At 42.4% G+C, this 25,196-nt stretch overlaps 1 protein-coding gene across 1 annotated transcript in view; it reads left to right on the top strand.

Annotated features, from left to right (window-relative positions):
- Positions 1-25,196, top strand: part of LOC311049008 (potassium voltage-gated channel subfamily KQT member 2-like) — a gene marked incomplete at its 5' end in the record, with an annotated part of 41,512 nt that overhangs the window by 12,592 nt on the left and 3,724 nt on the right. Inside the window, 11 exon segments of the mRNA XM_084062430.1 lie at positions 92-186; positions 2,710-2,778; positions 3,237-3,266; positions 3,475-3,590; positions 4,393-4,551; positions 6,338-6,385; positions 12,378-12,486; positions 13,652-13,783; positions 14,394-14,514; positions 14,819-14,994; positions 23,333-23,634. Coding sequence (XP_083918556.1) covers positions 92-186; positions 2,710-2,778; positions 3,237-3,266; positions 3,475-3,590; positions 4,393-4,551; positions 6,338-6,385; positions 12,378-12,486; positions 13,652-13,783; positions 14,394-14,514; positions 14,819-14,994; positions 23,333-23,634 — 1,357 coding nt within the window.

The raw sequence follows: 25,196 nt of genomic DNA, 5'->3' as shown, positions 1-25,196 counted from the left end.
CTAGCAGTGGTGTAAAGTAACTAAGTACATTTACCCAAGTACTGTACTTGTTTGGTACCCTTTTATGTATTTGTCTATGTCTCTCGCCCAGGCAGCATGGAGGTTTTACGCCACTAATCTAACCAGAAGTGATCTGTCTTCAACCTGGGACTATTATGAGGGAACTGCATCTGTTCCTTTGTACAGGTACACACACACACACACACACACACACACACACACACACACACACACACACACACACACACACACACACACACACACACACACACACACACACACACACACACACACACACACACACACACACACACACAGGGTACACAGGGGGACATGTACCCTGTGAGCCACGGACCGGACCAGTATTAGGCCCAGTGGTGGGAAAAGTACTCAAATGTTTTACTTAAGTAAAAACGTCAATACTGCAATGCAGAAGTACTCTGTTACAAGTACAAGTCCGGAATTCAAAATTTACTTGAGTAAAAGTACAAAAGTATTGGTATCAAAATGTACTTAAAGTACCAAAAGTAAAAGTACTAAAATGTTTGAAAATAGCCGATCTACAAGCTCACACCGTGTCGCGATGCGGCTAATTTCAAATAGCCTAGGTATAGAATAGGGCTAAAGTGGTTAATGTATGTTAATGTATGGTTAATGTATACTCCAGTAAAGCAAAAGTACTTCAAAATTGTACTTAAGTACAGTACTTGAGTAAATGTACCGCGATTTCCGCGAACGTTCTATTCAGAGTTGTTCCGAGTCTATATCACAGTCCATGCCATTCCCATACCACGTCATTTATCACAATGATGATATTTAATTTACAGTCATATTTTGAATGCATCAGTTGATGTTGCACAACTTTTTTATACTAAGAACCCTGAGGGTCCCTGAGAACCACTGTCCTAGATTGTATTTTTTTTTATTACACACTGTTATCAGATCGGTACTCTGTATCGACCAATACACAAGTTTTGAGTATCGGTATCGGTATGTAAAAAATATTAATATCTCTATTTCTATTAACGTTCTATTGAAACGCCTCAGATAAGGCCGGCACTAGGACCACACAGCCCGCTGAAACCCAGGCAGACCACCAGAGATACAGATATGTCCCTGCCACCGACATAAATGCTCACATAGCCTATTAATAGACTATTATGAATACATAATTAATAGGCTACGGCGTTCCCGACTGACTGTCCATTACAGACACTTAAGCATAAGCAGCATGCATGGCATAGAGTAGAGAACAATGTCATGTGATCCAGCAGCATGTGACATAAACACCAACAACAATACAACGCACAAGAAGAATACATAGAAGAAGCGTGCCGTAAAGAATAAAGCCACCCTACGTGATCCAGCAGCAAGTAAAGTCATATGATCTGCCTTTGCTTTCCTTCCGTGTGAACTGTGAAGAATGGTCTTTTAAACGTTATAGGCCTATATATCCCCCCCCCCAAAGATAAATATCCATGCAACTAAATGATGTAGGCATGGGATAGTTTAATGAGACCTGAAGCCGGTTCTAGAAATGTCTTCTAAATCCCAACAGTATTCTGAAAAACGTATGTTTCTATATCAGTGGTGCTCAAACGTTTTCATGTCAAGGACCCCCAAAATGTATTTGGCCTTGGACCCCATCTCCAAATATTTTGTTCCAAGCACCCTAGAAGCAAGATTTGAATTAGAAATGTTCGCTTTAAAAAATATATATTTAAAGATTGGCACACATTTTCATAATTTTTCAAAAATAGCAGATCTACAAGCTCGTAGTGCAGCACCGCATGCCGCGCTATGAGCTTGTAGATCTGCTATTTTTGAATAGCCAAAGTGTAAAATAATGGGGGAGAACACTGTGCGTCTCCTCATCTAAAACAAACACATCTCACTCCCAACTTGTTGGGGACTATAGGGGTGAAAATGACCATCTGCTAAATCCTGTGTGTTTACAGTGCATTTTATGTATTGTTCATCAATACATGTTGTCCATCCCAAATAAATGAATAACGTAACGTAACTATGGTCACATGGACTGGAGAGAGGTTCACTTCGCTGCTGAGCGATGGTCGACCAGTTGTAATGAGCAGTACTAATTCATTAATTAAGGACGTATAAATTAAAGAAAGGGACCCAGTCCGGTCCCGGCGGGCTTACAGGGTTATAATCTGTCCCTATGCACACGCACACGCACAACACGCATACACCTGAATCAGTGTAAATCACAAAATACAGTCAATAGCAGTCAATAGTCATCATTTACTCATTACGCATTTTTTACGCAACACATTTTTGGTTGTTCTTTAAAAATATATACAAATACACATGTTATTAATTATTTATTCATTATTATTATTATTATTATTATTACTTAAGCATCCGGGAGTACATTGATTTTCTTTGTGCTAAAATACTCTGCCTATCTGCCTATCTGCCTCTCTCTCTCTCTCTCTCTCTCTCTCTCTCTCTCTCTCTCTCTCTCTCTCTCCCCCTCTCTCTCTCTCTCTCTCTCCCCCCTCTCTCTCTCTCTCTCTCTCTCTCTCTCTCTCTCTCCCTCTCTCCCCTCTCTCTCTCTCTCTCTCTCTCTCTCTCTCTCTCTCTCTCTCTCTCTCTCTCTCTCTCTCTCTCTCTCTCTCTCTCTCTCTCTCTCTCTCTCTCTCTCTCTCTCTCTCTCTCTCTCTCTCTCTCCCTCTCTCTCTCTCTCAGGTTGATTCCTCCTCTCAACCAGTTAGATTTATTGAGGAACCTCAAGAATAAATCAGGGCTATCCTTTAGGTGAGTGTCTTCACCTTTAGATTAAAAATGTATCCAGCACATCCCATTAGATTAAAAATAATCCATATATGTATCACATTCCTAGATTAAACATGAATCCATATATGTATCACATTCCTTTAGATTAGATAATAATCATGTCATATAACCCCTAGAGCTGATATTACAGCTGACCAATCAATGCCCAGTAAGGGTTGTGTGCACAGAAAGTGTTTTTATGTAGTGTTTTATATATATATACATATAGAATTGACAAAACATTTTAGTTAAATGGAATACAAACAAAACATTTGCTTTCCCAAAAGAAAAAGTGTGTTTACAAACAAACAAAAAAATAATAATAGAGCAAAATATCCTTAGGTTAGTCTTTGTTAGTGTCCAATATGTTCTCTAAATAGTAAAAATAGCCGATCTCTAAGCTCACATTCTCTCTTTTCTCTCTGTCTGTCTGTCCACAGGAAAGATGTCCAGCTTGAACCCTCTCCAAGGTCAGTGTCAGTGTTAACAATAATTCTACTTTAACTTTTACTATGATAAACTATCCACTTATGTACATGGCCCCCGTGTGTGTTTGTGTGTGTGTGTGTGTGTGTGTGTGTGTGTGTGTGTGTGTGTGTGTGTGTGTGTGTGTGTGTGTGTGTGTGTGTGTGTGTGTGTGTGTGTGTGTGTGTGTGTGTGTGTGTGTGTGTGACACAGTCAGAAGGTGAGTTTGAAGGAGAGAGTGTTCTCCTCTCCCAGGAGTTCTGGTACCAAAGGAAAAGGTTCTCCTCTAGGACCCAGCGGAACCACCCTGACAACCAACAACAACACAGGTAACACACAGGATGTGATGTCATTGCACACAGGAAGTGATGCAGGAGGCTGGAGGAGTGGGTCTGTGGAAGGCATATCAAACTGTTAGAGGCATAGATATAGAAACCTAGATACCTCAATTGGCCTCTGCAGTTCGTTGGAGCAACTCGTATCGCGGCCGCCATTTCGCGTAGGAAAACGGAGACTCAAAGTGACTACTGGCCAATCACAGCGCTCACAGCGCGTTGACTACTGGCCAATCACAGTGCGTCTTTTCTAAGATTTGTCAGAATCTAGATGTCCCGCCCCCACTTGCCTCTGATTGGCCTACCGAACGCCCCCTTCTGTGACACACACGGAAGCTTCAGGGAAGCTTTCCTACGCTAAAATGGCCCCCGTGATACCAATGCCTCAGAGCCGAAGGAGGCGTCTACCTTTATATGTCTATGGTTAGAGGGTCCTGAAAATTCAACAAGTTGAGAATTACTGTTGTATTGTGGGTAATTGTTGTTTCATGTGTTGCATTGTGGGCAATGTAGTTGTTTCAGGTGCATTGTGGGTAATGTCGTTGTTTCAGGTGTATTGTGGGTAATGTAGTTGTTTCGGTTGTATTGTGGGTAATGTAGTTGCTGTGGGTGTATGGTGGGTAATGTAGTTGCTGTGGGTGTATGGTGGGTAATGTAGTTGCTGTGGGTGTATGGTGGGTAATGTAGTTGGTTCAGCTGTATTGTAGTTTTTCAGGTGTTGTATCGTGGGTAATGCAGTTCATTCAGGTGTATTGTGGGTGATGCAGTTGTTTCGGTTGTATTGTGGGTGATGCAGTTGTTTCAGGTGGGGGTCCCCTACGTCGCTCCCCCAGTGCGGACCAGTCCCTGGAAGACTCTCCCTCCAAGGTCCCAAAGTCCTTCAGCTTCAGCGATAGAAGCCGAACCCGACAGGCCTTCAAGATCAAAGGAGCTGCTTCCCGGCAAAACTCTGAAGGTAGAGGGGGCGGGGCTACAATCTGGTCATGTGGTCATACCATTATGCAGTGGCGGAAAAAGTACTCAAATTCTTTACTTAAGTAAAAGTACCAATACTGCAATATAAAACTACTCTGTTACAAGTAAAAGTCCGGAATTAAAAATGGACTTGTGTAAAAGTACAAAAGTATTGGCATCAAAATGTACTCAAAGTACCAAAAGTAAAAGTACTATATATTTGAAAATAGCCTAGGTATGAAATAGGTTTGGTTAATGTATGTTTCAAGTGGTTAATGTATGTTTCATTATATCATCATTTATATCTGAAAAGTAACTAGTAATTAAAGTTTTCAAGTAAATGTAGTGGAGTGAAAGTACAATATTTGCCTCTGAGATGTAGTGGAGTAGAAGTAAAAGTATTGGAAATTGGAAATACTCAATTAAAGTACAAATACCTCTTAGTTACTTTCCACCACTGCCATTATGAATAGACTAAGAGTAGATTACAGTAATCCATACAGTATGAATAAACCAAGAGTAGATTACAGTGAATACAGTATGAATAAACCAAGAGTAGATTACAGTAATCCTCATACTGGATTGGGGCAGGCGAACAGCGCTTAACACATTGACTGCCAAAAGTTAAAACGTCCCCCTTTTTCGTCCCCTTGCCAGCAAAGCGAGCGATTTTACTGTGCCTTTGAAAAAACATGGAATATTCCACGCCACCGCCCGCACCACAGAGATCAGCTCATTACACACACGGGGGTCCGGCAGAATCAGGGGGGTAAAAAATGTTCTGTCCCGATCCTCCATTCCAGAACTATGGCCAGTTCAATGTGGCTTGTTTTGGCCAAAAACAACAGAAAACCAAGAAATTTTACTTTTATAAATCCTTTAGCATTTATAGCATTTATATTTTTGGTTGTGATCACGTGATTTCTGGGTGTACTCCTCTTCGGTGGTGCATGTGTTAAGGTGCATTCACACCGGGTGCAGCATGATTATTTTGTGTGGTTATTTTCCATATTAAGTCAAAAGAAAATATGACGCAACATCAAATGACATATAGACAGGTTTCCGCGCAACGTCATCACAGAGCCGGGGTAGAACGAACCCGGAAGTGCCCTTCACTCTGTTGTTGTGTTCGGGTGTTAGATAGGCATAATGCTGCTATTATAGGTATAATAGGCATAATGCTGCTATTGTATACAAATAAAAGACGAACAGATCCAACTTCCGACAAATCATTTTTATTGAGTAAACAAGATATTACAAACTGCATAATTTAATCTACTTTCATTAAACCCTGTGAAGACCATTTCTTTTATGAATGTAGATTTGACCAGAGCTGCTGCGGGTAATAGCGCCCTCTAAAGCCTCACCCCTCCACTGCGCCCGCATATCCTCATAACCATGTTCACAAACAGGAAACCCGTCTATTGCGTCAGTGATGCGAATGATAATACACACAGTACGGGGCTATGTTGTTTTATGATACCAACTTCCTTCAAGCTGCAGTGCATCATTTAATGAAGTGCAGGTGACATGAGGTGTAACACTTAATGGAACACTTAATTGATATAAAAAATAACCATCATTGATATCATATTGATGACACCAGTGATCTCCATATATGGATATCTCTCTCCCGCGCGCTCTTTCTCTCTCTCTCTCTCTCTCTCTCTCTCTCTCTCTCTCTCTCTCTCTCTCTCTCTCTCTCTCTCTCTCTCTCTCTCTCTCTCAATCTCTCTCTCTCTCTCTCTCTCTCTCTCTCTCTCTCTCTCTCTCTCTCTCTCTCTCAGTGCTGATTGAGATGCAGGATGAAGAGTTCAGACAGAAGAGTCCAACAGGTCTGACACACACACACACACACACCCACCCACCCACCCACCCACCCACCCACCCACCCACACACACACACACACACACACACACACACACACACACACACACACACACACACACACACACTCACTCACTCACTCACTCACTCACTCACTCACTCACTCACTCACTCACTCACTCACTCACTCAGAGAGAGAGTATGGAGAAGGTGTAACAATCGGCCCTTTGCTTCAAAAGGGAAATTATTAACTAAAGGAAATCAACAGGATCGGTAGGTTTAAACTGAATTACTTTATGTAATTTTAAGCCACAAAATAATAATCAACAGGGCAAACAGTAAATAAATAATACACTTCAGGTTTATAATAGACTGTCCCTGTCTCTTTCCCTAGTAACCTACACAACAGATAAATAAACAAGTCAACAAACAATAATTATTTCAAAAGCCCCTCCCACCCCAAACAATTCCCAAAGTACTTTGATCCTTCAAAACACAAGTTCACACTTAAACAATAACACAAAGAGTCACAACGCCACCACGGAGGGTCGCTTACTCGTTTTACGAGACAATAATAAACAGTCCCGCGTTGAGCTTTGAGACGGCCGCTTCCGTCCGCGGTCCCGAGATTGTCTAGCTCCTTCCAAACGACTGTAACGACCCGTTCTTCCGCACTGACGGTCCAACTATTAAGACTCGGGGTACCCCTTAAACTGTAATCCACCGGAACAGAACATGGACTTGTCTCACCCGCAGCTCCGTAAGAATCCTCTCCGCGACCAGCGGTTCATTCACAAATCCAGTTCACGATTCCCCACGGCACTGCACCGACGCGGTCCGTTCTCTGCAGGGCTCGCCCGTTCCTAACACTTGGCTGCAGCTCAAACTTAAGTTAAAACTTTGTCTTTAACAGTAAGGCTGGCGCCTAGGAGATCTCCTCTTTTTCACCCGTCCTCGCCGGCATACAGGTTTGTTTGTTCGATCCCTCCCCCCTGTGCTGCACCCTCTATTAGTAACGTCGGGTGGCACAAATCATTCAATCATCCCCTGATCAGACCCATTACCCTCCAGTGAATAGGAAGTGCCCATTTATCTCACAGTGTACAACATGTTACATATCAAACCAGATACAATAACGTGCATAAGTAAATCAGATGTTACATATCACTCGTATAAAATAACACCCATAGATCAAGCAGATAAATATAATAATATAATGTGCATTTGTCACAAAGGTGTGTGTGCTATAGCTCCAGAATAGGGACACTATAGGGTTCATGTGGTTAAAAACAAACAAGAGGGCACTCGGGTGGTGCAGTGGTAAAGTTTCTGTCCACCACTGCTGGAGGTGGTGGCTTCAAATCCACCGTCTGTACAAACACAATTGGCCCGTGTTCAGGGGAGGGAAGCCGGACGGGTTAGGGTGATATTCGTCACTATACGTACTCCTACGTACCCGCCTTCCTCCTACTCCTCCCAACCAACACTCCCTGCTGAGGGCGGAGCCTGTCAGCAGGGGGTGTTGGTTGGGAGGAGTAGGACGAAGGCTCTGCGTCCTCTCGGTGGGGGCTCCCCACTGGCAGGTGAGCCAGTAGGATACAACAGCAGTGACAATACACAGAAATGTGTGGGAGAGGAATTCATTTGCATAACGACTAAATTGGGGAGAAAAAGCGGTTTAAAGCAAAAAAAAGAAAAAGGAGACATTAAAGAGACAGTATCACCATGTTGGTACAATTTCTGTTGTCTATCGTTTAAGTGAGTGGTTCTCAAACTCTTTGTCTCCAGTTCCCCTTCTCCCTGATTTCAGAATGAGCAAAATGTAACCCTAACCCCATTACGTTTTGCTCATGCTTTCATAGATGCATCTACAAGCTCTCAGCGTCTCACGAGGCGGCGTGTTGTGAGCTTTTGTCAGACATATATGATGTCAGATGTGTCAGAAGGTGTGTGTGTGTGTGTGTGTGTGTGTGGGGGGGGGGGGGGGGTCAAGGACAAAAGGTTCACAACCACTGATGTAGACCCCTCTGTGTGGGACCCCTGAAAATATGACGTGTCGTATGTATGGCACCCCGATGTGAATGCACCTCAACAACCAGGAGAACAGTGAAGACAATGTGCAACGATCATCTGTGTAATCAACGCTATTTCATTTGTTCATCTTAGTTACACCAGCACTGATGTTCAGTAACAGTGGGCAGTGATGGGCAAGCTACTTGGAAAATGTAGCAAGCTACACTACTAGTTACTCTCGATTAAATGTAGCTCAACTACAACGGAAGCTATCGTCAGAGAAATGTAGTAAGCTACACTACAAGCTACATGGCAAAAGTAGCTAGCTACATTGACACTACTTTTAATTTTTTTTTTTTTTATCAACTTCATGATCAAGAACAACTTTCCACCAAACAAATAGGCAGGCAAAAAATGCTCAGTTTCATTGTTTATTATAATGTATAATGTGTGATGTCAAACAAAACTGACGTTTTCAAATAATATTCCTATATATTCCTCATTTTGTAAGTAAAATCAATTGATCAATTTAGACTGTATTTAAATCCAAATAAATGTATATAAAAGATATGAATTATCAACACTGCTCTACATCAGTTATTCTCAACGTTTTCAGGCCGTGACTCCCCAAAATAATCAAATTTGAACTGGGGACCCCTGAAAATAATCATATTTGAACTGGGGACCCCCCAAAATAATCATATCTTCACCTTATTAAACTAATGGCCTAAGTCATTTTTTCAAGGTTTTCAGGAAAAATAAAAAACTGATCCAGAACAAAACTATATGATATTTCTTAATCATTTCACCCAAAATGTTTATAACAAATTATGACTATTTAAATAGAAAAATAACACTGTCTGTCAGTTATGTAACATAAGATATTTAAATAGGTTTAAATAGGATTAAATCTGACTTAGGCCAAAATAAAAAGCAAAACAAATTACAAAATGTCTAAATCAGTAAATAATTTGGCTTAAGTCACAAAACCGTGTGACTTAGGCCAAACAAAAGGCCTATTTTGTCCTAAGTCACACTAGGGAGTTAGGCCATTATACTAAAAGGGGCGTGAACAGCATGATCCTTTTCAATTAGGAGATGGGCCATTTTACCAGAGGTGGCCAGTGTCATGAGGACCTGACTTAGGCAAAAATATCATTTTCCTCAAAAAATGACTTAGGCCATTAGTTTAATAAGGTGACGATATTTGAACTGGGGACCCCCCACCCTGACAAGCACTTGGAATGTAGGAGTTGAGGCATTATTTAGTTTGACTTGGTTCCACAGATACAAATTGTGAAAATAGCAGATCTACAAGCTCAAAATGCCACACAATGCGAAGCGTTGTGAGCTTGTAGATCTGCTATTTTCAAAATGTTTGCCTCTTTTTTATATTATTTGACTATTTGGCCAATATCTGACACAGTTTTTATAATATAGTTTGTTGATTGTAATGGTCTACTTTTTGTTCTCTTTTTTTGTATTAAAAAGGCCTTAAAAGTCCCCAGATGACTTCACTGTCATCTGGGGACCCCCCAAAAATCATGTGGGGACCCCCCTGGGGATACCGACCCACAGGTTGAGAACCACTGCTCTAGATGATCTTTTCCCTCTTATGTAGCCTACTGTATGTATTTATTTTAGTTTTCCTTTTCATTTCCCCACCCCATAATGTTATTCATTTTCTACCTAAAGTGAAAAATAGCAGCTATCTATTAGTTATCCTGTTGACAAAAAAAAGGGCATTGACTTGTGTGCTGTTTGGAAACAGTTGACAATGGTTATGTAAAGCTTTTCATCAGCTTATTTGGGGCTTATTTTTATAGACATGGTTGCTTGTTTCTTTCGCACAATTTGGCAACACTGCTTCTAATGGCTAACAAAACTAGCTGGCTCCGTCTGTGATCATAGTTATAATATATCGTCTGTGATCCATGCTCTGTGGCTGCTCTCAACAGCCATGGCTGGGACGGTGGATAGATCTTTCTAGGGTTGTCCGATATTTGCTTTTTTACCGATAACCGATATACCGATATTGTCCAACTCTTAATTACCGATACCGATATCAACCGATACCGATATATGCGGGGATTATTGTGATTAGGGTAAGCTCAAATTTCATATCACACACACCATATACAGTAAGAACTCCTGTAACTTATTTAAAAAGCAAAAAAAAAAAAAAAAAAAAAAAAAAAAAAAAAAAAAAAATTCAAAAACCGATACCGATATTTTCCCGATATCAATTTTTATGCTAATATCGGCCGATAATATCGGGAGGCCGATAAAATCGGACATCCCTAGATCTTTCTGTTACTGTATGATCCATCTAAAAGTATCACACACAGCTGAAAAGTATTGCGGACACGTTATTATGGATCCCACTGCGGATCGCGGACTGCTCTTCATGTGGTGTGTTTTGATTTCCTTCCTGGTTTGGCGTGCATGACCCGCCCTATGGTGACTCTGATTGGCCTACCCGTAATGTTCCTTACCCAATCGTGAGTCGTCATATCTAAACCAACCAATCACCTCCGTGGATTTCTTTTTTCTTCACAAAACTATTTAGCAATCAACTTTTCTCCAGTGAGAGTAGCGTGTAGCGATGATGGACGTTACATCACTACTTGGGTCTAAAAATAGCTACACTACAGAAAACGCTACTTGGTTAAAAAGGAGCGACGCTACCGTCACGCTACTGGGAAATGTAGTTAAGCTATGTAGCGTCGCTACTTGTAGCTCGCTACTGCCCAACACTGACAGTGGGCACAAGTGGGCAGACACTTTATGTGTCACAATATATCACAATATAGAGCTATTTAACACTGTTACTGAACAAACACTCTATAGCAATGATTACTATGGGGCACTGATGGCTGAGTGGTTAAAGGAGTAGTTCACCCAAAAAATGACTTATTTTCTATCAATTACACACCCCATGAAGCCTTGAATTCATGGAGATTTTTTAGGTTTTGTCGCATTCCTGAGCCAATAATTTGATGACCGACTCAAAGAGGAGACTCAAATAGTCTCTTATTGGCCGATGATCCGGTCAATGCTAATGACTGTTCGAGCCAGTCATGAAATTATTGGATGAGGAATGTGCAGTGGTGTGTTCTACCGTGTTATATGTAGCATGCCGTGCAAAATCTTTTGGAGAAAAAAAAGCATATACCGTCTACTAACCATTTTATCTATTGAGCACGCACAAGTGTATGGCCTATACCAAGGGGCAAGGCTGAGATATTTACTATGAGGCCAACCCGGATGTTTAGTAAATGTCCAGCGAGAGGCGCTGTTTCACCCGTGCCGACCTGTGAGTTCAGAAAGAATTTATTTTAACGCAAGCCGATGGGTTTTTACCAACTTTCAGACTCGATTTTCTTACTGTAATAAAAATTGTCATAAATTCTATATGCTTCCAGTCGCTAGTTTAAAGTCTCCTTTCAATCATCAGGATATGCGTTTTGCTAAATTATGGTTCTATTTATTATAAAATTGACGATAAAGTAGGCTATTCTCTAGGAGGGGCGGGATGATTTGATTGACACGCTACACAACCAATAGCATTCATTCCCCGCCCCCCGCTCTTGATTGACAAGTTACCCAACCAATAATGGTCTGAACTCATTCTGACGCGTAGTGAAAGATGGCGGAGCCACAGTCTGCAGCAAAGGATTCATTTTCGGTCTGTAGAAAGCAGCGGAGGGGGTTTGTCCATCTCATTTATACAGTCTATGGCCTATACGCGCGCATGTCGTGCAGGGAATGATTATCGTATGCCCTCCGAAAAAACCTAGAACACACCACTGGGAATGCGACAAAAACAAAAACATCTCCATGAATTCAAGGCTTCATGGGGTGTGTAATTGATAGAAAATAAGTCATTTTCTCGGTGAACTAATGGGATGTTTTGTTTTGTTTTGATGAGAAATATTGCAGCACCATTAATATGATTGTTGTTGTTGTTGTTGTCATGGTTCCAGAGGCCAGCCTCCCAGGAGAAGATATGGCGGACGATAATAAAAGCTGTCACTGCGAGTTCGTCCCCCAGGACTTGACCCCTGGCCTAAAGGTCACCATCAGAGCCATCTGGTAAACATTGAATTCCTTCATTTTACACACATTTTCTCTCTGTCTCGTTTTTATTTTTGTTTAACTAAATGCACAATGTGTTATTCATCCATTGATTTATCATTTCTCTGTTTCTTTGTTTGTTGATTTCATTGAGTTTGTGGGTCCAGGATTTAAAGGCTCCGTTTGGGGGTAAGAGCACTTCACTCCTTTGTTTGTTTTTCTCTGTTTTAAAGGCATAGTTTGTAACGATGCCCTTTGTTTACACATCGAAGCAATACATGTTTTTATAAACCAGACATTTCCCTCTATAGCAGTTAGTCATCAGTCACTAGAGTAGTGTGGTGGTGTTTACCTGCTCTCATGACTGCTGCTATAGAAGGAAACGACGGGTAAACACATGTATGTATTGTTTTGTTTTGTTATGTAAACACAGGGCAAAGTTACATATTGTGCCTTTAACTTTACAGTGTATGTTCTGTTCAACATTATTCTCTGTTCTTCATCATTCATTTGTAAAAGTGTGTGTTTTTTTTTTAATCTGTATTGAGTTTTACATCATCAAAAGGTGGTAAACGGTGTTCATGACAGATTCTTATTGAAACAATGAGCCACTAGTGGAGAGACACGCACAACCAACCCTCTTAATTCGTCAACACCAACCGCCCTTTTTTTCATGACGAAGACGAGCCGGTGACCAGCTAAACATAGCTCTTTGATGACTAGAACATAACGAGACCTATGTGTGGTTTGCGTTGACGAGACGGGACTGAAATGTTACTGGGTGGTCTATCGGATGGGGGGCGCGTGCCGCAGCGATCATCCGTTCCATAGTTATGGGCAGTTGAATGTAGGTTTTTTTTTTAGGGTTGCTGCTGCTTTACGTCACTGGGAGTCAAATGGTGACTCCCAGATTAGCGAACAGCGCCATTTAGTGGAAAACCACTGAAAACACAAAACTCGTCATACTACATGCTACAATGGCAGTGTAAGCCTTTGTCAATCCAGGGTCTGGGTGATCTACACTTCAAATGAGGAGTTTTTAATTTGTACCTTTATCTCTCTTCACCTGTGTCTGTCTGTCTGTCTGTCTGTCTGTCTGTCTGTCTGTCTGTCTGTCTGTCTGTCTGTCTGTCTGTCTGTCTGTCTGTCTGTCTGTCTGTCTGTCTGCCTGTCTGTCTCTCAGTATCATGCGCTTCATGGTGTCCAAGAGGAAGTTCAAGGAGAGTCTCCGCCCCTATGACGTCATGGACGTGATAGAACAGTATTCAGCGGGACACCTGGACATGTTGGCCCGCATCAAGAATCTGCAGGCCAGGTACCCTGTGTGTGTGTGTGTGTGTGTGTGTGTGTGTGTGTGTGTGTGTGTGTGTGTGTGTGTGTGTGTGTGTGTGTGTGTGTGTGTGTGTGTGTGTGTGTGTGTGTGTGTGTGTGTGTGTGTGTGTGTGTGTGTGTGTGTGTGTGTGTGTGCGTGCGAGCGAGCGAGCATTTTTATACTTGTGAGGACCAAATATCCCCACAAGTATAATAACATTTTATAAATAGACGTCGTGAGGACCATTTCCCTGGTGCTCACAAGATAAATTGTTGTTTTATGGTTAAAAAATATTTGTTTTAGATGAATTAACAATTAAGGAAAGATTCAGGTTGGGGTTAGGATTAGACATTTAGAGGTTAGGTTTAGGGATCAGAGATAGAGTTATGCCTGATTTATAATTAGATGTGCGCTGGTGCACCGGAAAATAGGCGATCTATAAGCCCACAACGTGGTGCGTGCGTACGTGCGTGCATGTGTGTGTGTGTGTGTGTATTTCAGTGGAAGAGTGTTTCTCACAAATCTATTAAAAGTAAATAAATGAATAAACTAAATAACGTGATTCATGTTTACGCTATTTTTGTTATTATTATTATTATTTGTTTCCGAGTAGAGTTGACCAGATTGTCGGGAGGGGGACACCAATCACAGACAAGGACCGGCCCAAAGGAGCCAATGAGGAGCTCGCTGAGGACCCGAGCATGATGGGAAGGCTGGGGAAGGTGGAGAAACAGGTGAGTGATGATGTCACGCACTGCTGCCCAACCTGCGGGTCTGGGGACCACGTGGTCTAGTACATTTGTGCTTATGGTCATTTTGGTCAAAATAATGTTTAATAGTGTTTCGAGAAGTGGAAAAAAAACATTTATGTAGAAGGTTTAATGTGAAAAATATAGCAGTGAAAGATGATACCAAAAATTACTTTAGTTTAATAGAAAAAGCACAGTGGTGACTTTAAGTCAGTCCAATCAGCCAATCACTAGAAGCTTGAAGTAAGTGACATCATCATGACAGTTTCCTGTCCCGCCCCCTGTGCAGGTGCTGTCCATGGAGAGGAAGTTGGACTTCCTGGTCAACATCTACATCCAGCGAATGGGAATCCCCCAATCTGAGACCGACGCCTACTTTGCTCCCAAGGAGCCTGACCCCGCCCCTCCCTACCAAAGTCCTGTCGATCACCTGACCAAGAGCCGATCAATGACCAAGATATACACGCAAGTACTCTATTACTAGTACTCTATTACTGGTTACTAGTTACATTACCCTATTATCAATGAAGCCAAGAAACCAAGATCTGCACCTAAGTATTGCTGCCACAAGCTGCTGCTGCTGACAAAGCTTGCCCCCACCACCCCAGCCTCCACCTTCTAGGTGAGAGTCTCGCTGACTCAAAAGTTAACTGAATGTTAAACTGCAATTCAAAGTTTGCATGGCTCTAATGTTAACACATCCACTGCCAAGGGCTAATCTCAGAATGTACTCACCAGTGCCAAGGTTTTATTGTTGTATTTTGTTTTTTTCACATCGCCATAGGCCCCGTTAAAATCCTTTAGAATGCGCGATGCACCGTTTGTAAACAACGTGCACATGTCCCTGCGTCTACTAGTGCAGACCACGTGTCAAACGGAGCCGCCATGTTTGAGTTCTGACCGTTTATGTTAACATGGGAAATGCGAGGAGAAAAAACTACAAGGGCTAAACAGGGGTTTTAGTGTGCGCCCTAGAATGGAGGCCGACGGGAAACAAAAAACGGGATCGCAAATAGTCCCGACTTCCGGTGGTGTTACACGGTCCGTGTAGAAAATTGAAAAAAAAAAAAAATCGAAAAAAAGGAAAAAGCACCCGGACCGTAGGGCTACGGTCTCGGCGCTTAACAGTTGGATTTAACGGACCGTAGGACTACGTTCTTGGCGGTTAATGTGTTAAAGGGAATTCAATGTTCTATGGCTTTAATGTTAAACTGAAATTAGAGTTTGCATGACTCAAGTTAATGTCATTAAATATCTTGTTATGGGCCTGCTCTTGCATACCTTTGGGGGGTTTTGCATAGCGCCCCCTGATTTTGCTTTAGAATGCTGCTTAGCAAAATGTAGGGAACAGGGAAAAGCGGAGCCATCAACGCAAAGTTTAAAGCAGTTCCTGCGTAGTAAGTACAGATTTTTTTTTATACCATTGAGCTAATAGAGCGGGCCTGCTTGCTCAGGGGATAAATTGAATCTTGACCATCAGGTAAAACTTTGTGTCGATCCTGTGTGAGGCATGACCTTTGACACGATCTATAATAGAAGAGCAGGGAGACAAAATACAACTACCCCAATTGTTCCACCTCCAAAAGTTATGCAAGGGATAATGCATGGGGAGGTAGTCATTATTGAAATGTAAAGCCCGACAGGGCGATTATCCACCGAGGCAAAGCCGAGGTGGATCCCGCTTATTACACGGCTACTTAATAAATAAATTAATAAAGAGACAGTTGACAAAAAATAGGCTATAACAAGGATGGTTTTATTTAAGTTAGAATGTGTTTACATTAACCGCAGATAGTCTGCGCAAGAAAATAGTCCCCTCTCCACATTCATTCATACTGTTACGCAGCTGCGCTGCCTGCAAGCACATCACACCTGCGTCACATTAGCCTACTTAGTGTCAGTGTTCACGTTAAACTGAACATTTCCATTGAAGGTACAGTGAGACAGGGTGAATGGGACTTCTTTGGGAATATTGAAGTTGACGTTTCTGTCATTCATCTCTACGTGTGGTTCTTGCCGTGGCTTTACAGTTGACACACCTAGGAAACACAAAGACTAAAATCAGGCAACTGCTGCTAATATTAGGAGGATACACTACTACTTATCGTGTCATTTAGTTACAAGACAGGCGACTATGAGAGACACTCACCAGCTGTGCTGCTGTTGCCTGGATCGGAGGACAGGATCTTGCTCCACCTCTCCCTGTCCGTAGTGGTCGGAGCCCAGTAACTCCGCAGACCCTCGCATCGGTGGCCAGTCACAGACATAATCTCCCTACTGTCCAGACCAGCCTGAGAGAGAAGTTGCACAGCTGTGCTCCTCAAGCTGTGATTTGTGTACCTCCTTGAAAGGCTGACTGCCTGGCTGATTTGGGGTAACATTTGCCCAAGGAAATTGTGCCCCATGGGCTCACGAGAGTACCACACTGCTTCACTGTTAAGTAGCTGTTGGTCTTTCTTTAGTGGGTGAAGGTAGAACGCTTTAGTGTCAGGAGGGCAAAGGGATACATACTTTTTAAAACTGACAACGGGGCATTTAGGGTTATCAGGCTCTGCAAAGATACATCCCCTGTCATTTTCTTTACATGGATCTCTGGCATCTTTATGGTTCTTGGTCTCAGCGTTGTGAGCGAGATAAATATACTCACAGCCATTCTCATCATGTTTTAGAATAAAGGAGTCTCTTTTTCTTTTCAAGATTTTTTTTTGGGGCTTTTTATACCTTTATTTAGAGAGGGACAGGGAAAGTAGGCTGACAGGAAATGGGGGGTGACATGCAGCAAAGGTCGTCGGGAACGGGAGTCGAACCCGCGACACGCTGTCAGGCTGGCATTGCAGCCTAGGGTGCCTGGACCGTCACGCTACGGCCCAGGCCTGAATAAAGCGTTGCAGTTCCCGCCCACTTCCTGGTGCCGGAAGTAAATACTCAATGCATTTTTCCCATTGACTTTTACAAAAATATTTATATAAATTAATTTAAGCCTAGAATCAAGCTATCCAGGATAGCGGTGAATCATGACCAAAAAACGTTTGATTCTGTGAAAAAACTTTTTTGAAAACGGCAAAACAAAGGGTATTTATTAAATATAGTATATCATATCATTAAATATAAAATAAATAAAAATCACAGAAAAAAAGGTTTTATGGTCATGATTCACCGCTATCCTGGATAGCTTGATTCTAGGCTTAAATTGATTGATATAAATATTTTTGGAAAAGTCAATGGGAAAAATGCATCGAGTATTTACTTCCGGCACCAGGAAGTGGCGGAACTGCTATGCTCTATAAAGGAGTCTCTTGTCAAGTGTCTATTTCCCTCTCTGCCTCGCCTTGCCAGATGCAGTTGTACATCAAACCATACTTTATGGACCAGTCCGCTCGCTGTGTCGGCAGACAGCACCTCTGAGCGCCTGATGAGCTGTACATCTGTGGCTGAGATAGGGGGGTGGTGTTGGCTCACGTCTTTACCATTTTTTCGAATGTTTTTAATGACAGATGAAAACACTCCGTTGCTGGATTTGAAGGTAACGCAATTCATTATGTCAAGCTTTGAGAAGTGGCGACATATCCCAGATCTAAGTGCCATGTAACTGGCAACTGAGTAGGTTTCTCCATATCTATTTTGTACAGATGCATAAAACGAACGCAGCACCGGATTCAGGTTTTCAGCTCCATACGTGTCAAAGTCTGTCGACATTTTCTTTTCCACTAACCAGTCTCTAAACACGCTCATAGCCCATGCCATGCTTTTTAGCCGCTAGCAGCGCGGCGGCTCTACAAACAGCCTCAGACATCGTCATCTGTGACATGTTTTCGCGACACCTATTTGTCTATTGGCTGTCCTTCACTACTTTACAGCCAATGGGGAGACACTACTTTAAAGCCAATGGACGGCCGTTACGTCACTCGCAGCACCCGCCTCCCCTCACGCTCTCTCTCTGTCTCTCTCTCTCTCTCTCTCTCACACACACACACGGTGTTCACTCTCCATTCCGACATCTCACCACTCCGACTAGTGGCTTCCGCGTGCGGTTAGGGTTAGGGTTAGGGTTAGGTATAGGGTTCGTCAACGTCGGAAAGGCGACATGTCGGAAAGGAGAAATGCACCCCACACACACACACACACACACACACACACACACACACACACACACACGCACGCTCTCTTTCTCTCTCTCTCTCTCTCTCTCTCTCTCTCTCTCTCTCTCTCACACACACACATCAGCTCCGGCGAAAAGTTTGTTGTTGATTTTCCTCAGAAGCCAACGTTGCATTCAACTGTCTGTGCTGATGTGTTAGCAACATGCTATGCTAACCGTAATAGTGAGAGGACAGAGTGAGAGGCTGAGAGTCATAAAGTCATTAAGTCATAAAAAGTCGGCCAGCGGAGAATCTTCTAATCATCTGTGATTTACAACAGCCGTGCGGCTCCCTTCAGTGTTGATTTAACTATGAGGAGCAGTGGAAGTACTCAAATGTTTTACTTGAGTAAAAGTATCAATACTGCAATGTAGAAGTACTCTGTTACAAGTAAAAGTCCGCAATTCAAAATTTACTTGAGTAAAAGTACAAAAGTGTTGGTATCCAAATGTATTTAAAGTACCAAAAGTAAAAGTTAAAGTACCAAAAGTAAAAGTACAAGCTCACAACGCGTCGCGATGCGACACGTTGTGAGCTTGTAGATCAGCTATTTTCAAATAGCCTTGGTATAAAATAGGGCTAAAGTGGTTAATGTATGTTTTATAATGTAATAATTTATATCTGCAAAGTAACTAGTAACTCAGTTTTCAAATAATTGTAGTGGAGTAAAAGTACAATATTTGCCTCTGAGATGTAGTGGAGTAGAAGTACAAGTACTGGAAACTGGAAATACAACAGTAAAGTGAAAAATACCTCAAAATTGTACTTAAATACAGTACTTGAGTACATGTAGTTACTTTACACCACTGATGACATGCCTGTCTAAGACAAGTCCCAGAGTATTCCTAAAACTGTATATATCTGTAGGCTATTTTTATTTAGTTATTATTGTCCATTTTATTTTCTTGCTTAATATTTTCTTCTCTTCATTATATCAATTATATGTAGAACCATCTGTGGTACAAGTTCCAACAACATTTCGCTGCTTGTATCTTTATGAGTCAGTAACAAATAAAGCTTCTTGAATTCTGCACAATCCTAATGTTGTAATTCACTGCAGAAGGACTTGTTTTGTACCACAATAGGTAGGCTAGTCCTATACCAGTTACTTATTTTAAGACATTTATGCTTGAATGACAGTGATTAGGCCATAACATGTTACAGCACTATAAAAAAACAAGACATGACAAAGTCGTAATATAGCCGCAAAATGTCATATTGAGGTATGCCATTTTTTGGCAGAGTTCTTCTACATTGCAGTATTGATACTTTAACTTGAGTAGTTGGGGGGGGGGGGCACACACACAATACAGCTGCTAATAATATGAATGTCAAATCATATTCAAAAGGACATATCTTTTTTCAAAAAAGTTTTTCTTTTTTTTATGTTTTTTCAAAAAGTTTTTTTTTTCCATTTTTTTTTTTTTAATTTCAATTTCTCAACGGCAGATTGGGGCAAAAAAAGCCTGCCGCTAGCGGCTATATTATGACTTTAGTCATTTCTTGTTTTGTGTTTATTTCGTGTCGGTCTTCTTCAATTCTGTTGAGTTCTTTGTCGTTGAGTTGTCTGTGTCTTTTAATGTATCTGGTGTTGTCTGGCTTTGTGTGCGCTGTTCTTCTCTTCTTCTCTTTTTCTCTTCTTTACTGGTGACAGTTCATTCATTAACCACGACTCAAAAGTTTCATTTTCTCCAAATATGTTCAAATTAACATTAAACAAATCGTCCATTGTTTGTTCTATGGAGAAGCGTAACGCTTTTTGCCACAGTGAAATAGGGTTGTCCGATATTGGCTTTTTTACCGATAACCGATATACCGATATTGTCCAACTCTTAATTACCGATACCGATATCAACCGATACCGATATATGCGGGGATTATTGTGATTAGGGTAAGCTCAAATTTCATATCACACACACCATATACAGTAAGAACTCCTGTAACTTATTTATAAAGCAAAAAAAAAAAAAAAAAAAAAAACATTTTTTTTTTTTTTTCAAAAACCGATACCGATATTTTCCCGATATCAATTTTTATGCTAATATCGGCCGATAATATCGGGAGGCCGATAATATCGGACATCCCTACAGTGAAATATCTGATGTAAACAAACAAAGTTGCCGGCCGGGACCTCTTGATGCAGAAGTGCGGAGCTTCCAACCCTAAAAAACTATTTGAAACTTTCTCCTCTCTCCTGCAACCACCTCCCCCTCCTCCCTCCTCCTCCCTCCTCCCTGACGACTTCGCCAACTTCTTTGACAAGAAGGTGAACGATATCCGATCCTCCTTCACTCCTCCCCCGGCTGATGCCCTGCGCACTACCCACACCTGTCTGCCTTCCACCCCTCCCTCCCTATCTTCATCTACTCCTCCTCCCTCTCCCCCACCCTCTCTATCCCACTTCTCTCCCCTCTCCTCTAAAGAGGTCCTTCTCCTTGTTACCTCTAGTCGCCCCACCTCATGCTCCCTGGACCCGGTCCCATCCCCTCTGCTGCAGTCCTCTGCACCTGAACTCCTTCCCTTCTTAACCCACCTTATTAACACCTCTCTGACGTCTGGCTACTTTCCCTCTGCTTTCAAGACTGCCAGAGTCACCCCCCTCCTGAAGAAACCGACACTTGACCCCTCTGAGATCAAGAACTACAGACCGGTTTCCCTTCTATCCTTCCTATCTAAAACTCTCGAACGTGCTGTCTTTAAACAACTGTCTTCCTACCTCCACCAGAACAACCTCCTGGACTCCAACCAGTCGGGGTTCAAAGTGGGTCACTCGACAGAGACTGCCCTCCTGGCAGTGACGGAGTCGCTCCATGCCGCTAGAGCGAACTCTCTCTCCTCCGTCCTGATACTCCTGGACCTGTCTGCAGCGTTCGACACAGTGAACCACCAGATCCTCCTCTCCACCCTCGAGGGGATGGGTGTCTCAGGCTCTGCACTCTCCCTGTTTGCATCCTACCTGACGGGTCGCTCCTACCAGGTGATGCTGAGAGGGTCTGTGTCAGAACCACACAGGCTCACTACTGGGGTTCCCCAAGGCTCGGTTCTGGGTCCTCTTCTTTTCTCTCTCTACACTACATCTCTTGGTGCTGTCATCCACTCCCATGGCTTTTCCTACCACTGCTATGCCGATGACACCCAGCTGATCCTCTCATTCCCCCCCTCTGACACACAAGTGGAGGCACGCATTGCTGCTTGTCTGGCTGACATCTCGGAGTGGATGTCGACGAACCACCTGAAGCTCAACCTGGACAAGACCGAGCTGATGTTCATCCCGGGGAAGGGCTGTCCTCACCGAGACATGGCCATCACCATTGAGAATGCTGTGGTGACGTCAACTCGGACTGCGAAGAATCTGGGTGTGACCCTGGACGATCAACTGTCGTTCTCGGCTAACATCGCATCAGTGACACGGTCCTGCAGATTCCTCCTCTACAACATCAGGAGGATTCGCCCCTTCCTCACGGAGAAAACAGCCCAGGTGCTCATCCAGGCTCTTGTCATCTCCCGCCTGGACTACTGCAACTCCCTCCTTGCTGGTGCTCCGGCATCAGCCATCAGACCTCTGGAGCTTGTTCAGAAAGCTGCGGCTCGTCTGGTGTTCAACCGCCCCAAGTTCTCCCACACAACTATCCTTCTCCGTTCTCTGCACTGGCTCCCCGTAGCAGCTCGCATTCAGTTTAAAACCCTGGTGCTAGCCTATAGAGCAGTGAAAGGAACAGCTCCTTCTTACCTCCGGGTTTTGGTCAATGCCCACACCCCTGCCCGACCACTCCGGTCTGCCACCTCGGGGCGACTGACTCCCTCGCCACTCAACGGTCCTTCTGGTCGATCGACACGGTCACGACTTTTTTCTGTTCTGGCCCCACAGTGGTGGAATGAACTTCCCACTGATGTCAGGACAGCAGAGTCACTGCCCATCTTTCGCCGCAGGCTGAAAACCCACCTCTTCAGGAAACACTATCCTTCCTCTTTGCCTGGCCTACTTGTTGTTAACTAGTTGTACGAACTCTTGTTTTATTTTTGTATTGTTTTATTGGATCTTGTTTAGTCGATACACTTATTTGTTTTAGCTCGTGCTCATTTGATTTTGCCATTTTTGTCTCATCTGTTTAAGAAAGTAGGTAGCTGATATATTGCACTTTTACCTTAGCGCTAGGTATACTCTTGGTTGCTTGTTTTTGCAGGAAATGTACTTAAAACTTCTGGTGATTAGTAGTTTTCGTTCCCTACCTATGTTGAATACACTTATTGTAAGTCGCTTTGGATAAAAGCGTCTGCTAAATGACTGTAATGTAATGTAAATGTAATGATATGAGCCAGGTGCTCTGAGGCTTTGATTACACAGCGGTCCGTTATAGAGCTCATCGGTCATTATCCAGAAATATTGACCGATGACTGACCAATCAGAATCGAGCATTCAACCAAGCCGTGTAATAAATTGTGTTAACATACTCTACCATACAGATTGGACAAAATAACCTACATTTTATTCATTAAAAAAGTTACATAGGCTTTAACTGTATTTCATTTGTTGCAATAAATGGTAAAATGTACTTATGATGTGAGTGTCCCTCACTGAAATATATTACTAGTTACATTACTCTATTACTGTTACTAGTTACATAACATAATATTTTTTGCTTATATTTGTATATATATTCCAGATGTCCAGGAGAGAAGCTGATTAAATCTCAGTCAGCCAATAAGATCATCAGGTCCGTCAGCTCACACAAACCTTTCGAGCCTCCAGCCAATCCCTGCCCTCCCTCCACCTCCTGGCAGCCTATCGGCTCCCAGCTCCACCAACAAGCTCCGCCCGCTCCGCCCCGAAGTCACGGCAACACCCCGAGTCCCGTGTGCGACGGGTCGCTGGTTCGAATCCCACCGCCACCGGCCAACGAGCGCTCCTCCGGAGACCGCCACAACGGTGGGCGGGGCCATCGACTCAGCGCCGGAGAGAGAGGAGGTGAGAGAGAGTTTGGAGCAGGGTTCATTCTGTTGACTAAAACTATGACGAGAAACAGGGACGTGCAGAGAAAGTTAGAGGGGCAAGGGCTAACAATTATAAAAGGGCACTTTTGTCCGGAGTATTATTATTATTATTATTATTATTTTCAGTGGTGTATGGTAACTAAGTACATTTACTGAAGTACTGTATTTAAGTAAAATCTTTAGGTATTTTTACTTTTGTGGAGTATTTCCAATTTTTTTTTTTTTAAACAATATATTTATTGGCATTTTCAATTATATAACATATTTTTAATATATTTATTTATTTTACTTTTTATTGTACTTTTACGCTTCTACAGTTATTTGAAAACTTAGTTACTAGTTACTCTTTGCATTAAGATTTTTATTACTAAACATTAGGGGTGTGCCGATATATCGTCCCACGATATACCGCGATACGTTTTTGTGACGATATGTATCGTTTTTTTGCAATAATAATAATGCAAAAACGGAAGTGTTTGTTTGCATTTGCTTTTTTTCCCCTATATATTTTCATATTTTTTTCCCCCCACATTTGAGTACTTTTTCCACCGCTGATATTTTTTTTATTTCTACGCGTCGCAGCACGCCGTGTTGTGAACTTGTAGATCAGCTATTTTTGGTGTGCGAGACCGCGCTCAGCATAATCAGGCCTTTGCTGGAGATGTGGCGTACGGCATGGATTTATACTCAAAGGGCATTTCTTTCAACATAAAATGCTGCATTCAAGTTCAGGAGAGTTTGGAAAAGGCAATTCTCTGGAACGCTGCCTTCGGTTACGGCAAGGAAAGGGAGCATTTGTGTTTCTTTCACCATAGTAAATGCTGAATTCATGGTCTATAGAGGACACTTTTTACAGAACGGGTAAAAGGGCCCTTTGATGTCTGTGTGTGTTTTCGACTACCTTTTTTCACAGACGAAAACAATATAAAAAAACTAACCTATGATGACTTAAACTGTGACAAATATATTGACAATTGCGTCAACAAAAAACGTTAGGAAGGGACTAGGAGAAGAGATCCAGTATAGTGGAGCAGATTGCTGAAACGATCTTTCACTTGGTGATACAAGCACCAAATTTGGCACACAAGTGCTTCAGAACCTACTCTCTCAGAAAAGTACGAGATCCACTTGATTATACTGTACTGCACTGTACGGCACTGTACTGTGCTTTACTGAACTGGACTGGACTGTATTATACTGGACTGTACTGTATTGGACTGTAGTACTGTACTGGACTGTACTGTATTATGCTGGACTGGACTGGACTGGACTGCACTTTGGTCATATGGAACCAAACCGTAACAGTTTGGTTCTTCTTTTAGTCCTCACATTTGCAGACACACAACTGTGTACACTTAAGCATGAAGTGGTAGCATTTGCATCGTCCTCGGGATTCAGTCTTTTAGACACATTTTGTCAACTGCTCACAAGTCTGAACAATAGGTGGAGGGATTGTCCAGACCTCTCCATCTTTTTGCCAGCCACAGTTGGCAGGGCTTTCAGTTTGCATTTTGCACACTGTTGCCTGACATGCAG

Source organism: Gymnoscopelus microlampas, assembly GCF_963454915.1.
Source record: "Gymnoscopelus microlampas genome assembly, chromosome: 7".
NCBI classification, from domain to species: domain Eukaryota; kingdom Metazoa; phylum Chordata; class Actinopteri; order Myctophiformes; family Myctophidae; genus Gymnoscopelus; species Gymnoscopelus microlampas.
This window is presented reverse-complemented; position numbering and strand designations above follow the sequence as displayed.